The 14,994-nt window shown below is 38.2% G+C and overlaps 1 protein-coding gene across 3 annotated transcripts in view; it reads right to left on the bottom strand.

Moving 5' to 3' along the window:
- Positions 1–14,994, bottom strand: part of LOC116259019 (transcriptional adapter ADA2-like) — a 30,263-nt gene that overhangs the window by 571 nt on the left and 14,698 nt on the right. For all 3 annotated transcript variants that reach the window (XM_031636605.2, XM_031636604.2, XM_031636606.2), the window contains exon 12: positions 2,088–2,423. In XM_031636605.2, coding sequence (XP_031492465.1) covers positions 2,088–2,423 — 336 coding nt within the window. The remainder of the gene's footprint in view (positions 1–2,087; positions 2,424–14,994) is intronic.

Raw genomic sequence — 14,994 nt, 5'->3', positions numbered from 1 at the left:
GCCAATTCAATTTTATATCAAAGAGAACGAAACCTCTGACATATATGCAGGAAACAGTTTAAACAGAATTCCCTAACTAAAATTTCTTATCAGAGATCAATCTGAATCTGAATTTGTTTTAATGAAGCGCAGAAATCCACAATGAGAAATTCAAAAACTTAATCAATGTCACTAGGGTAAGCTGAGAAAGCAACTAAGAATAACATGTGTTGAAAGTAGTGGTAAGCAGTCATACAGAACTATGATAACCTAACCAAATATAGGATCTGTCAAGCCACCAACCAAATTATAAATATTCAAGTGACCTTTTAGGCAACACTGCGCTTTTAAATGATGTGTCACTCTAGAGCCATGTGTTAGAATAAGTTAGATTAGATTGTATATCAGCTTAAGTACAACAGATTACGACTTCTATTCATGTTTCTGTTTTTTCCTTAATAGTCTTATAGCCCCAAAGAGCATTTTTGGTTTTGAACCGAGTATCACAAAAGATGAATCCCAAGCAAATTTTGTAGCTAGACTAGATGTACAACTAAGGGACTGCTTGCATTTGTTTTGGATGTCAAAACCAGCTGTGGCAAAACTAATTTTGTCAAAAGCTGGTTTTTGGTTGAACTGGTCAATAATCCTATTTGGAAAAGCATAGGTGGTGGGAAGTCTCCTCTCTTCAGCAATTATTGGCCAGCTAACTCAGATGGATATGGTATGGAGATAGGGGTACGTATACGATAACTTGAGAAAATGTAGGTACAGGAATACAGCAGGATATTATATGCAGAATAGCACAAAAAAATCAAAATGAAAGAAACATTTAAATAAACAAGTGATATAAATAAAACATTATATGTTAATGCACAATAACTCTAAAAAACAGAATGAAAACTGAGTTAGAAAAAAATAAATCAAGTAAAATTAAGTAGCTTGGATAAGTTTTGAGTACCCAACTGTACTCAAGTACCCACTTTAGGTACATGTACGTTGACACAAGTACATGGACCTTACTGAAGTACCCATGTGACTTAACTGGCCAGATGCTGCCAACAATAACAAGGACTGCAGAAAGACACCAATCCAGCTATTCTGTGGCTGCAAATGTTTAGAAAAATTTATATATTCTTTATTTCTCTTTTTGGTTTCATTTAACTGGCCATCCACCTGTTGGGAACTGATCCGGCTAAAAAAGTCACCAGTATCAATGACCCCGGATCAGTTTATGTGCCACCTGGTGGTTGTCAGAAACCAGCAGCTTTTCTTTTAGCATTTTGCCCACCCACCAAGCAAAAAAAAGAGCTGAACTGGTCACAAAGTAGGTGACCTTGGCTGGCTCATTTTCAGACTGGTAAATGGCTAATATAATCTGAAAAAAGAAGCCGGGTTTGATGCGAAATTGATTTGCCAAAAAACCTTGCCCCCTGCGATCCAGTTACTGAATCCAAGAGGGTTTACATGCAACCGGCATTCTAAATAACCTTAACAAAGAGATACAGTAGTAGAAAAGTAGACCAATCATAAAATTTATACACAAAAAGGGGTAAATAATAGAGGTGCCGTGAAGTGTCCAGTGATTATACATAAAGGAATACAGAATAGTTAAAATCAAGCATGTCCACACTTCTTAAGAGCTAAAGCTAGTGAGAGTGTTCTGTAGTCAAACTCAGTATCTCATGCCATCTGAAAGTGAGGCAGTAACTATATCCAAACCCACAATAGAAACAACATACCATGTCATTCTACTAGTACTCACAATTCTAAGCCTACCATGAAGAAACATTAAATCGTAATTATAAATCCACAATATAGATAATATTGAGTATTTGGAATGAAATAAGGGATTTTCTTCACTTTAAACTTTCAGGGTACACAAGGACGTACTTGTTCGGCAGCAACAACAGGAGTGGATTACATGCTTCATTTTAGTAAAAATCCAAAATAATTCAATACTGCACCTGTATATCTAGAACAGTTAAGAAAATCTCAATGTAGATGAGAGTAAAGTCTACCTTCATAGCAAAGAACACTTAACTTCTTTTCTTTAGGCAAGATAATAAGATAAGCTACATTTCTCAGAATCAAAGAGTTGCACTTACAGCCATGGATAACAATTCTGCTCCTGGAAGACCAGTTATATCCCATTGATCTAGTATCCTAGCAATATGTCCTGTTGTTGTGGAAAATGCATCTGCTCCACCGGATTCATTTCGTGAATTGCTTTTAATTTTATTATTGTCAATGCCAGGGGTCCCATCTGGATCCTTTTTATCTTTGCTCCCAGGTCGATTGACATGCTGAAGCACTTTACCACCTGCAAATGATTGATTGCCGTCTTTTGCTTTTAGCATGTTCGCTTCAGATTCCCTTTTCCTCTTCTCTGCAGCATACCTTTCCCCTTCAGCTAATGTACGACACCCTGCAGCCCTATACTCCTGAATTGCAAAACAAATTGAATGATTGCATGGCAAATGAACAGCTCACAACAGAATTGCAATTCAGTTAAATACAACAGTAGAAAATTAAGCAACTAAGGTTAGATCCCACACATCTTTTAACTTGCTAAGGTTTTCCTGAGATGTTTCTTGCCAAAAGGATATCCCAAGAACCAGATCTAAACTGCTGCATTACATCTGTCTTAGGACCCACAAGGAACAGAGGCTATGCAACTAAAATATTTTATTAGTCAACATAGTTTTGTCTGCATCCATGAAAATGTGCATTACTGTTGTGAACACTGATCAAAACACTACTGAAGTAATAATCTAAAAAACAATGTTTGACAAGGCAGTGTTTAGAAATCTTAAAAACGATGTTTAACAAGGCAGTGTTCAGAGACCCACTCATCCAGAATACTCATAACAAGGACAACATGCTACATTGATAAATATAAGCACAATATGCATTAAGTACTGGCTAAATTTACCCTTTTTCGTTTTCCCTTTCTATGCTACGTAAATAGCGGGGTTTGTTCTGTCATCTATGCATTCTTTCTTCTATATTACGTAACAGTCTACTGCATGTTTATTCATTAACTGGGATGATACGTATGCAACACAGATACTTTCAAAAGAGAGAGGTAGCAGTGTCGACATGGCCTGACACGGGTAAGGTTGTGGGTGCTGCAGTGAACACAGTCTGGATGCGACCCTCACCGTGTTCAGTGCAGTCAATGCACCCAAGGCCAAATATGTCCAATTTTGGACTCCGCCAAAATTGACAGACACTCAATCAATTTTGACAAGTCCAAAAATCATCCAACATTAGGGTTTTATTTTATTCTTTTTTGTTCTTTACCAAGTCTGTTAGTTTTTTTTTTTTTATTACACAAATATGATCTGATCTGGCACTTATAGCCTTATTTTTTTAGTCTGTTCATCACTTCTTTTTATCAGATCTTGTTTCTGTTAATGTTGTTTTTATCATATGAATAGGAAGTTAGGAACTTATTTGACAGTTGGATCATATTTGAAGTCTGATCATCTGTTGTTTTTATTAGATTTATATCAAGTTTTCTGTTAGTGTTGTTTCAGATGAATATAAATATGAAGATCTATTGTGAAATCAAGTAAAGTTGTTGATCTATTCTAAACTTTTATTATTTTATAACTGATGTAGATGTGTGTGTGTGTGTCCCCATACCAAGTTTTTTAAAAAGTGCATCGGCACCCACATCTGTACTCATGTGACATAGGATGATATCTATTATCTAGTTTAACATATACAAGTTTCATATGCATGTAGTATTTGCATGTTATCTAATTTAATATATACAAGGCTCAAATGTATGCATGTTAGCATATATTATCTAATTTAGCATCTGTCATTCACTTGATTCATAATGACATTTTGTGCCTTTCTTTGCATATAGTACTTGTGTGTTCTTATGTTCTTTATTATTTTTCTTTTTGAAGTTCAACTTCGACCAATTCAAGCTAACCAGTTCCAAGTTCCAACTTTAAGGGCTTGACCAACCTGTGTGGAACTTCCAGTTTTGACTATTTAGACCATGATAGTGGTCTGCCTACAATTTTGTTGTCTATCTTCCTTGACTTAATCATTCTATACAGCTTGTCTAAAATTTGCTTGTTTTCAAATTTTAGGGCCCTAAGCTCAAAAGAAAATATCACCAGAAACCTCCTAGCGTTGCTCTGCCCTTCCATATTGAGCATGATTTAGATCAACATTGGGAGATATGATTTAACATTTTCCATTGAAAAAAAATATCCTGGCATGGCCAGAAAAGAAAATTGTTTTTTATAATGACTTTGACAATGTCATTAGCAGAATATTATGCATCCTTTTGATTCATAGTTGGCAAACCCGGGAATCGGACTTGGAGTGGTAGACGATCGGGTCAGTGGCTTGTTGACTCAGCGACTCGGCTGATCAGGTCATAACTTTTTTGCAGTGTATTTTTACTGCAGTCTTGTTGTATAATCTACTACTTCCCCACCCAACATGGAACAACATGATTTTTGGTTATGATTTTTCAACAACTCTAACCATGAAGGAGGCCATGAATCTAATAACACTTTTCATAGCTTGTATTTCTCTCTCTCTCTCTTTCTCTTTGTGTGTGTGTGTGTGTATCAACCACCTGATTCCCCATGGGTCTCTAGGTATTTAGAGATTGATGTTGAAAATATATTTGCGAATGGTTGGGCTAGTTTTCCTTTCACGTCCATAATAAAAGCTTTCATAAGAGGAAGAAACAAGCAAAAGATGATTAAGAACTTATATATTATTGAATAACATTTATGTTAGGTGGTCTTTTGAATATTTAATAGTTTTAGCCTTTTAGAGTAGGAACAGCTCTTTATTAATAATTGTTTTAGTCTTGGACTTATTTTGTAATTTCTTAGCTTCGCTCCAATTCTCTTTTAACAAGAGATTAGGGCACATTAATGAGTATCGAATTGGTTTTTCTCTCTCTCAAAAAACCAGCCGTAACATGGCATCAAAACGTAGACGTCTTCTTTATCGCTGCCGGTGACTACAACAGCCTCTCCATCACTGCCAGTGACTCCTTACTAAGTTCCAGTGTCTCTCTTCTTTTCTCTCCTCTTTTCCCCACCTGGACTTGTCTATAGTGGCCTCCTGCTGATCGTGGGAACAGCAGTAAGTGTTAGAGGAATCTGATCAGGTCAATGTCGAATACGCGATCTGACCCTCAAGTGGTGGTGTGGATGTTAGGCCCAATATATGTGATCAGACTGTCGTGAACTGCATGTGGAGTTAAATGGAGCATGAGAAGTGACCAAAGATGACAAGTTTTCTGTTTGTTGTGGACCAACCTTCTACCTTATAAATTGGTATTTTTTTAATCAGCAAGAAGTTCTTAATTATTTGCTGCTGCATCGTTCTTGTCAATCCATGGGAAGTACCTATTTACTATTGCATCTTCTAGCCAGTCTGTGTAGTTCTGTTTTTTGTGTTTCACGAGGGACCTTGGACAGCAGTCTACTATGGCAACAACACTAAGATTGAGTCCCTTAATGAATACAAAGTTTTGTTGGAACCCCTTCTTTTATGATTCTACTATGAAATTAGATGGTCACAAAGTTGTTGGAACCCCTTCTTTGTCAGGCATGCTAAAGGACACATTTTGAGCAGACAATGGTAGCAAAGTTCTTGGCAAGTCAGTCACCTAAGTTTGAGGTAGCTAAAGTACAAATGTTTACTAGAGCAAAGATTTCATATCTTACTGAGGCATCTAATAAACTCAGTAGACTGACTCTCTCTCTCTCTCTCTCTCTCTCTCTCTCTCTCTCTCTCAGCCCTAGAGTGAGGCTCTTGCAACTTCCTTAGCTATGTCTAGAGGGCATGGACAGGCCACAAGGGCAAGAGGCCCAGGTCGTGGTGTAAGAGGCAGAGGGCGATTTCAGTATACATACCATGGAAAATTGGGACATTTAGAAAATAGGTATTGAGACAAACATTGTCATCCTACTTCCACTTCTCAGGGCAGAGGATTTAGCGCTTCAGGTGGTAGAGGGACCTTTACTTCTCATATTCCTGTACGTTCTACCCAAGCCGCTACACCACTTGGGGGGAGACTCCTTTCACAACGACTCCCGATAGCTCTATTGTAACCATGAGCAAGGTAGATGATGATCAGCTTATGGCTCAGCAACCTGTCCCTGCCACGACGTCTACAACTGCCTCCACTGTTGTGATGGATTCTTCTTTATTTGTTAATAGTACTTCCCGTGGTGAACCAGGTACCACGTGGATTGTTGATTTTGGGTCTTTGAAACACTTCTGCAGTCAGCCTCACTTATTTACCTCATTGCATCGCTTTTCACAGCCTCGACATGTTAGACTTGCTAACAGGAGGCTTTCTCCTATTATGAGAGTTGGGGATGTGATACCCTCTAGTTCTGTCTCTATTTCTCATGTTTTATGTTGAATAATATTTGTGATAGGTGGTGTCTTTACAAATAAATGTTCTAGCAGTGGACTAATCTTGTAATTTGTTATCTTACCCTAATTCTCATTTAACGTGAGAATAGGGCCGACTATTGGAACAACGAACAGAATTTGCTCTCTCTCTCTCTCTCTCAACCTCTTCTCCTCACCCTTCTTGCTTCCAGCAAAATGGTAACAGAGCCCAACCCTTCTTGGGACTGACACCTATTTCTCTCCCTCGTCATCTTAACCATCTTCTTCCTCTTCTTTTGTTATCGTTGTGGATTTTGTGGGTAAAACTTGTGGATCATGCATATTGGGGCTCGATCTAGGGTTTTCTTAACAGAAGATGAAAACCCTAGATCGATGCCTTGTTGAAGTGGACGTGGTTGCAAAATAGTTAATGGTCCTTGTCGCTGGTCACTTCTGCTAAGCGTGGGAACAACAATAAGTGTTAAAAGTGTTTTTTATCATGTCTATGGAATATATGATCAGTCTTCAAGTTGTGGCGTGGCATGGATGTTAGGACTGATACATGTGGAGTTAAACAAGGCATGGAAAAGATACCTATGACGACCTGCTTCTTATCTGCCGTGGACTAGCTCTCTACGTTATAAAGTGAAAAATCTTTTTTGTTTTTCAGCAGAAAGCTTCTTATTAACTGTTTTTACTACTTTAACTATTGTTGCACGTTCTACTTACTGCTCACTGCTGCTGCATATTCTACTTACTGCTGCGTATTATAGTCAGACTGTGTGGTTCAATTGTTTGTGTCTCACGATGGATCTGGAACAGCAGTCTAATATAATAGACAGCCCTAAGATCGAGTCTCATATTGAATACAAAGTTGTTGGGAATCCATTATTATATGGTTCAATTGTGAAATTAGATGGTCACAACTATGAAATTTGGTCGCGTACGTTCATGATGTCTGTAGTAGGACATTGGAAAGACCATATCATTGAAGAAGATGAACCAAATGTTAAAATAGGAAAGTATACCACATGGAAAGAAGATAATAGTATTGTTATGTCGTGGATTATGAACATTGTGCAGTCTGATATCGCTCCTACTCTTGCTTACCATACAACTGCTAAACACATGTGAACTTTTTTGAGACAAACCTATTCTCATGACAAGAATGTTTCAAAAATTCTACAAGTTGAGGAGGAGTTACTCAAATTGCAGCAAGGTGACTTGGAATTATCTCAATACTTTGCTTCAATTAAAGCAGCGTATGAACGATTGAAGGCTCTTCGACCTCCATGTCAAGCATGTTACAAGACTCATTTTGAGCAGACAATGGTGGCAAAGTTCTTGTCTGGTTTGTCCCCTAAATATGAGGTAGCTAAAGTTCAAATGCTTACTGGAGCAGAAATTCCAGATCTTGCTGAGGCATATAATAGACTCAATAGATTGGTTGTATCTCTCTCTCAGCCTCAGAGTGAGTCTCATGCTGCTGCCTTAACCGTGTCTAGAGGTCGTGGACATGCTACAAGGGGAAGAGGCTCAAGCCGTGGTGTAGGGGGCAGAGGGAGATTTCAGTGTATATACTGTGGCAAATTGGGACATTTAGAAGATAGATGTTGGGACAAACATGGTCGTCCAGCTCCTAATTCCCATGGAAGAGGAATCAGTACTTCAGGTGGCAGAGGAAGCTTCACTTCTCAGATTCCTGTAGGTGTTCTGCCCGAGCTGCTACACCACTTGGAAAGACTCCTTCCTTGACGACTCCTGATAGCTCCACGATGATTATGAGCAAGGTAGAGTATGATCAGCTTATGGCTCAGCGATCTCTCCCTGCCTCGACGTCTGCTACTGCATCCTCGGTTGTGGTGGATTCTTCTTTGTCTGTTGGTAGTACTTCCCGTGAACCAGGTACTGTGTGGATTATTGATTCTGGGGCTTCGAAACATTTTTGCAGTCAACCTCACTCATTTACCTTATTGCATCGTTTTGCACAACCTCAACATGTTAGACTTGCCAACGGGAAACTTTCTCCTATTATGGGAGTTGGGGATGTGAAACTCTCTAGTTCTGTATCTCTTTCCAAGGTTTTATATGCTCCAGAATTTCCTACTAACCTTGTGTCTGTTACTCAGTTAACAAAGGATTTGCAATGTAGAGCCATATTTGATCATGGTTCATGTATTTTTCAAAACTTGCAAAATGGGAAGACGATCGGTGGCGGCCATAAGCACAAGGGAGTTTACCTTATGTCGAAACCAGTGGAAGGTATGGCTCTATCTAAGCCTACCCCGTATCAGTAGCATCTCCGACTAGGCCATCCTTCATTATCCCTAATATTTTTGTGTCTGAGTCATTCCAGTGTGAGGCCTGTCAATTGGCAAACACACTACAAGTAGTTTTCCTTCCAATATTAGTCCCTCGAGTTATGCAATTTTTTATCTCATTCACGTTGATGTTTGGGGGCCTAGCCGGGTTGTAAGTCGGGCCAAGTTTAGGTATTACCTTGTTATTGTTGATGATTTTTCTCGTCTTAGTTGGGTGTTCTTGTCAAAAAATAGGTCTGAAGTTATTTGTATTCTTCAAAATTTCATTATTGAAATAAAGACTCAGTTTGGTTCCATTATAAAAACAATGTTAGTTGTATCGTACGTATCGTATAGGTCGAAGAAACCTATACGTTACGCTTGCGATACGTGATACGCTCGCATATCGCCCGTATCGTACGATACAGGCACCGTATCGTACGATACAGTTGATACAACCCCGTATCGTACGATACAGGTTAAAACACAAAATTTTTTACTTTTTAAAGTTTAAACACTCATTCCTCTCTCTCTTCTTGTATTTAAAGACTCCAAGAGATGTAGGAGGGAGAGATTTTGCCCATTTTCATAAAAAATAACCAAGGATTCATCGATTTGGAAGATATTATGTTAAATCATGAAAGATGATAACTATATGTTTTGAACATATAAAATTGTGATGTAATCTAAGTCCTAAAACTCCAAGTCCTAAGACTCTAAGTCTTAAGATTCTATAAAATTTTCAAGTTTAAAATTGTGATGGATGTTTTTTATGTTATTTTGAATATCTAATTTCTTATTTTTGAATGTGTTGTTGATACACATGAATGTTCCTTATGTATGATGATCTTTTTTATATTTGAATACATTTTTCTTAATTTCTGATTTTTTGTTCATTTTTTCAGATTTTTCTCTATTTTTTTATTTTTAAATATTTTTTAAATTTAAAAAATTAATTTTACGATACACTACGCTACGTTTGCGATACGTTACGATACAGCGTATAGGTCGGCCCGACCAATACGCTACGCCTTTTATAACATTGGTAAAAAACATTCGCACTGATAATGCTTGTGAATTCAAATCCAATACATTGCTGCAATTTTACATCAAATATGGAATTTGGCCTCAATTTACTTGTCCCCCACACTTCTCAACAAAATAGAATTGCTGAACATAAACATCGTCAGCTACTAGACATGGCTCGTACTCTCATGATACATAGTTGTGTTCCGGCCCAATTTTGGGGTGATGTGATACTCACTGCATGTTACCTAATTAACTGTCTTTCATCCTCGTCCATTGGCAATCAAATTCCTATTCAAGTTCTCTATCCAGATAGACCCATGTTTTCCCTTCCACCCAAAGTCTTTGGGTGTACTTGCTTTGTTCACATCCTTGGTCCTAATAGGGACAAACTTGGTGCACAATCAATTAAATGTATTTTCTTTGGTTATCCAAAACACCAAAAGGATTATATATGTTTTGACTCTCATACTCATAAGCAGTCCATCAGTACAAATGTTACATTCATTGAGTCACGTCCTTATTTCAAGTCTACTCCTCCATCACTATTAGACAAGTCGATGTCTATTCCTTTACCTATACCACCAGTTCCCCTGCAGTCTATTCCGTGTGCTACCGGTTCACCCCCAGTGTCAACAAATTCCATGATCCCCCACTGGTAACAACGACCGACGTGCTTCTGCTCTTGATTGCCCACCAGTTGTTTCTCAGGATGTAAGTATACCTGACCTCACTACTCCTCCTCCACAAGATGCTTTTGAAATATCTTTGGACTTAACTGATTGCCTTATGCAATGACAAACGATAGTGTACTCTGCATCTTATATCTCAATTTGCTTCTACTGACAATATTGGTGATAGCTTACAGCAGTTTGTGTCGGCCTTGTCAATGCATTTGATTCCTTCTAGTCACCAACAAGCATTACTTGACCCGAAGTGGCGGCAAGCTATGCAGGATGAGATGGAGACACTACTGCAATGAGGGACATGGGAATTGGTTGATCCCCCTTCTGGTTGTAATGTCGTGGGCTCCAAATGGGTTTTTACCATAAAGTATTTATCTAATGGCTAAGTAGAACGCTCCAAAGCTCATCTTGTCGTAAAAAGGTATACTCAAGCATATGGTGTCGATTTCTTTCAGACTTTTTCTCCTATGGCCAGGATGGGCACCATACGTGTTATTTGTATTCATTGTTGTACATTATGATTGGTCCTTATATCAGTTGGATGTCAAAAATGCTTTCTTGTATAGGGATCTTGATGAGACGGTTTATATGCAATAGCCTCCTGGCTTTGAACGTCAGGGGGAGTGTGGTAACGTGTGTAGGTTGAAGAAAGCTATATATGGCTTGAAACAAAGTCCTCGTGCTTGGTTTCACAAATCCTCAAAAGTTGTGTTAGAATGTGGCTTTAAGAGGTCTCAGTTGGAACATTCGTTGTTTATCAAGAAAGGATCGAGAGGTATTGTGCTAGTGGTGTATGTTGATGATATTGTTTTGACAAGTGAATGTGAACAGGAGGTAGCTCAAACAAAGAAATTTCTACAATACCACTTTGTTACCAAAGATCTTGGCCAGCTGCGATACTTCCTTGCATTGAAGTTGCTTGGAGTAAGGAATGAATGGTGTTATCACAAAGTATGTTCTTGATCTTTTACATGACATAAGGATGCTAGGAGCTAAACCTGCAACTCTTCCTATGAACCCATGGGTACATCTATATGATGATGACTCAGAAGAGATAACTTCACAAGCCTACAAATTGTTGATTGGTAAGCTTCTTTATGTGACAGTAACTCGATCAGATATTAGCTTCGCTGTAGGAAAATTAAGCCAATTTATGGAAAAACCAAAAAAGTCACATTGGGATGCAGCTATGCTAATTGTTAAGTATTTGAAGTCCTCATCTGGCAAAGGCCTTTTCTTTAGAAAAGGTACATCTCTTAATGTTGAAGCTTATAGCGATGCAAATTATGCAGGCTCAGTTGATGATAGGAAGTCTACCACAAGGTTTTGTACGTTTGTGGGAGGAAATCTCATATCTTGGAGAAGCAAGAAACGGAATGTTGTTTCTAGGTCCAGTGCAGAGTCTGAATATCGAGCTCCGCTGCTGAAATGACATAGTCTAGATCCTTACTTGAGAGTCTTGGTATTTCTACTCATATACCTATAAAGATGTTTTGTGATAACAAGACTGCCACCTACATTGCCAATAATCTTGTATTTCATGAGTAGACAAAGCACATTGAAGTACATTGCCATTATATTCGTGATATGGTTCAAAAGGGAATCATGTCCACTATACATCTAGCCTCTGAAGATCAAGCCGTTGATATCTTCATTAAAGTCTTGCCTATTCCAAAGTTTTCTACATGTTGTGACAAGCTAAGCATGATTAACATCTATGCTCCAGCTTGAGGGAGAGTGTTGAATAATATTTGTGTTAGGTGGTGTTTTGAATATTTAAGAGTTTTAGGAACAACTCTTTACAAATAAATGTTCTAGTAGTGGACTAATCTTGTAATTTGTTATCTTACCCTAATTCTCATTTAACGTGAGAATAGAGCCGACTATTGAAACAAAGAAAAAAAATTCTCTCTATCTCTCTCTCAACCTCTTCTCCTCTCCCTTCTTGCTTCCAACAACATTTTATATGCCCTAGAGTTCCTTGTTAATCTTCTGTCTGTTACTTAGTTGACGAATAATTTGCGTTGTCGAGTCATATTTGATCATAGTTCATGTTTTTTCAGGACTTGCAAACTGAAAAGACGATTGTTGGCGGCCGTGAGCACAAAGGAGTTTACATATTGTCAGAACCAATGGAGATTGCGGCATCTACTTCTCTATCAAAGTCTATCTCGTATTAGTGGCATCTCCAACTAGGACATCCATCATTGTCCAAACTTTGTGGTGTCTTCTCTAATATTTCAGTGTCTAAGTCATTCCAGTGTGAGGCCTATCAATTGAGCAAACACACTAGAAGTAGTCCCTTCCAATATTAGGCCGCCTAGTCATGTTTTTTTTAGTCTTATTCATGTTGATATTTGGGGGTCTAGTTGGATTGTAAGCTGGGCCAAGTTTAGGTATTATCTTGTCATTGTTGATGATTTTTCTCATCTTAGTTGAGTATTCTTGTTAAAAGACAGATCTTAAGTCATTTGTATTTATCAAAATTTTACTATCAAAATAAAGACTCAGTTTGGTTTCATTGTAAAAAACAATTGCATTGATAATGTTCTTGAGTTCAAATCCAATACATTGTTGCACTTTTACACAAGTATGGAATTTGCTCTCAATTTACATGTCCCCATACTTCTCAACAAAATTGTACTGTCGAACATAAACACCATTAATTACTTGATATGGCTCATACTCTTATGTTACACAACTGTGTTTCGGCTCAATTTTGGGATGATGTCATTTTCACTGCATTTTACTTGAATAACCGTCTTCCATCATCGTCTATTGGCAATCAAATTCCTATTCAATTTCTCTATCTAGATAGACCTTTGTTTTATCTTCCACCGAATGTGTTTGGTCTACTTGCTTTGTTCACATCCTTGGCCCCAATAGAAACAAACTTGGTGCTCAATCAATTAAATGTGTTTTCATTGGCTACCCAAAACACCAAAAGGGTTATACCTGTTTTCACTCTCATGCTAATAAGCAGTACATCAGTGCGGATGTTACATTGTTCAAGTCATGCCCTTCTTTTCAGTCTACTTTACCGTTATCAAACATGTCGTCGCCAGTTCCTTTCCTATACCACCGTTTCCCCTTTAGTCTACTCCTTGTGAGTCTCCTCAGCCTCCAGCTGTCAGCAGATTCCATGATCTCCCACTGGTTTACACCCACCAACATGCTTCTGCTCATGATTGCCTACCAATTGCTTCTCAAGATGTAAGTATACCTGACATCATTGATCCTCCTCCTCAGGATGCTTTTAAAATATCTTCGAATTTACCTATTGCCTTATGCAAAGGCAAACGACTCTTCATCCTATCTATAAGTTTGTTTCTACTAATAGTGTTGGTGGTAGCATGCAGCAGTTTGTGTTTGTCAGTGCGCTTTGTTCCCTCTAGTCATCAGTAGGCATTACTTGACCCGAGGTGGCAGCAAGCTATGCAGGATAAGATGGAGACCCTACTGCAATGGAGGACATGGGACTTGGTTGATCCCCCTTCTGGTTGTGATGTCGTTGGCTCTAAATGGGTTTTCACCATAAAGTATCTATCAGATGGCTCAATGAAGCACTACAAAGCTCGTCTTGTAGCAAAAGAGTATACACAAACATATAGTGTCGATTTCTTTGAGACCTTCTCTCTTATGGCCCGGTTGGAGACCATACGTCTTATTGTGCCAATTGTTGTACATTAAGATTGGCCCTTGTTGTGTAAGACCAAGGGAGAAGAGACGAGGTCAAGATAGAGAGCGAGACGGTGAGAGCAAAACATATTTTGCTATTAACCCTAATCTCTGATTAAAAGATATTAGGGAGGGGCGGCTAAAACAAAAATTACATGAGTCCTCAAGAAATATAAAAGACAACAAATAAGACATGTAACTTCTTAAAATTCCATAAAACTACATAACCCGTTAACTAATATTCTAATAGCCCTTATATCAGTTGGATATCAAAAATGTTTTCTTAAATGGGGATCTAGATGAGACTGTGTATATGCACCAGCCTCCGAGCTTTGAATGTTAGGGGAGTGTGGTAACGTGTGCTGGTTAAAGAAAGCTATATATGGCTTGAAACAAAGTTCTCGTGCTTGGTTTCACAAATTCTTCGATGTTGTGTTAGAATGTGGATTTAAGAGGTCTCAGTTGAACAATTCGTTGTTCATCAAAAAAAGATCTAGAAGTACAGTTGTGTTAATAGTGTATGTTGACGATATTGTTTTGACGGGTGAATGTAAGCAGGAGGTAGCACTAACAAATGAATTTCTACAAAGACACTTTGTTACCAAGGATCTTGGCCAACTAGAGATCCTTGGCATTGAAGTTGCTCATAGTAATGAAGGTGTGGTGTTATCTCAGAGGAAGTATGTTCTGATCTTTTACAGGACACAAGGATGCTAGGATCGAAACATGCAACTCTTCCTATAAACCCACGGCTACACCTATATGATGATGAATTCGAAGAAATAGCTTCACGATCCTATAGATCGTTGATTCATAAGCTTCTTTATGTGACTGTGACTCAACCAGATGTTAGCTTTGATGTGGGAAAACTAGCCAATTCATGGAAAGGCCAAAAAAGACACATAGGGATGCAAGCTATGATGATTGTCAAG

The sequence above is a fragment of the Nymphaea colorata genome, chromosome 8, assembly GCF_008831285.2.
Source record: "Nymphaea colorata isolate Beijing-Zhang1983 chromosome 8, ASM883128v2, whole genome shotgun sequence".
In the NCBI taxonomy this organism is placed as follows: domain Eukaryota; kingdom Viridiplantae; phylum Streptophyta; class Magnoliopsida; order Nymphaeales; family Nymphaeaceae; genus Nymphaea; species Nymphaea colorata.
This window is presented reverse-complemented; position numbering and strand designations above follow the sequence as displayed.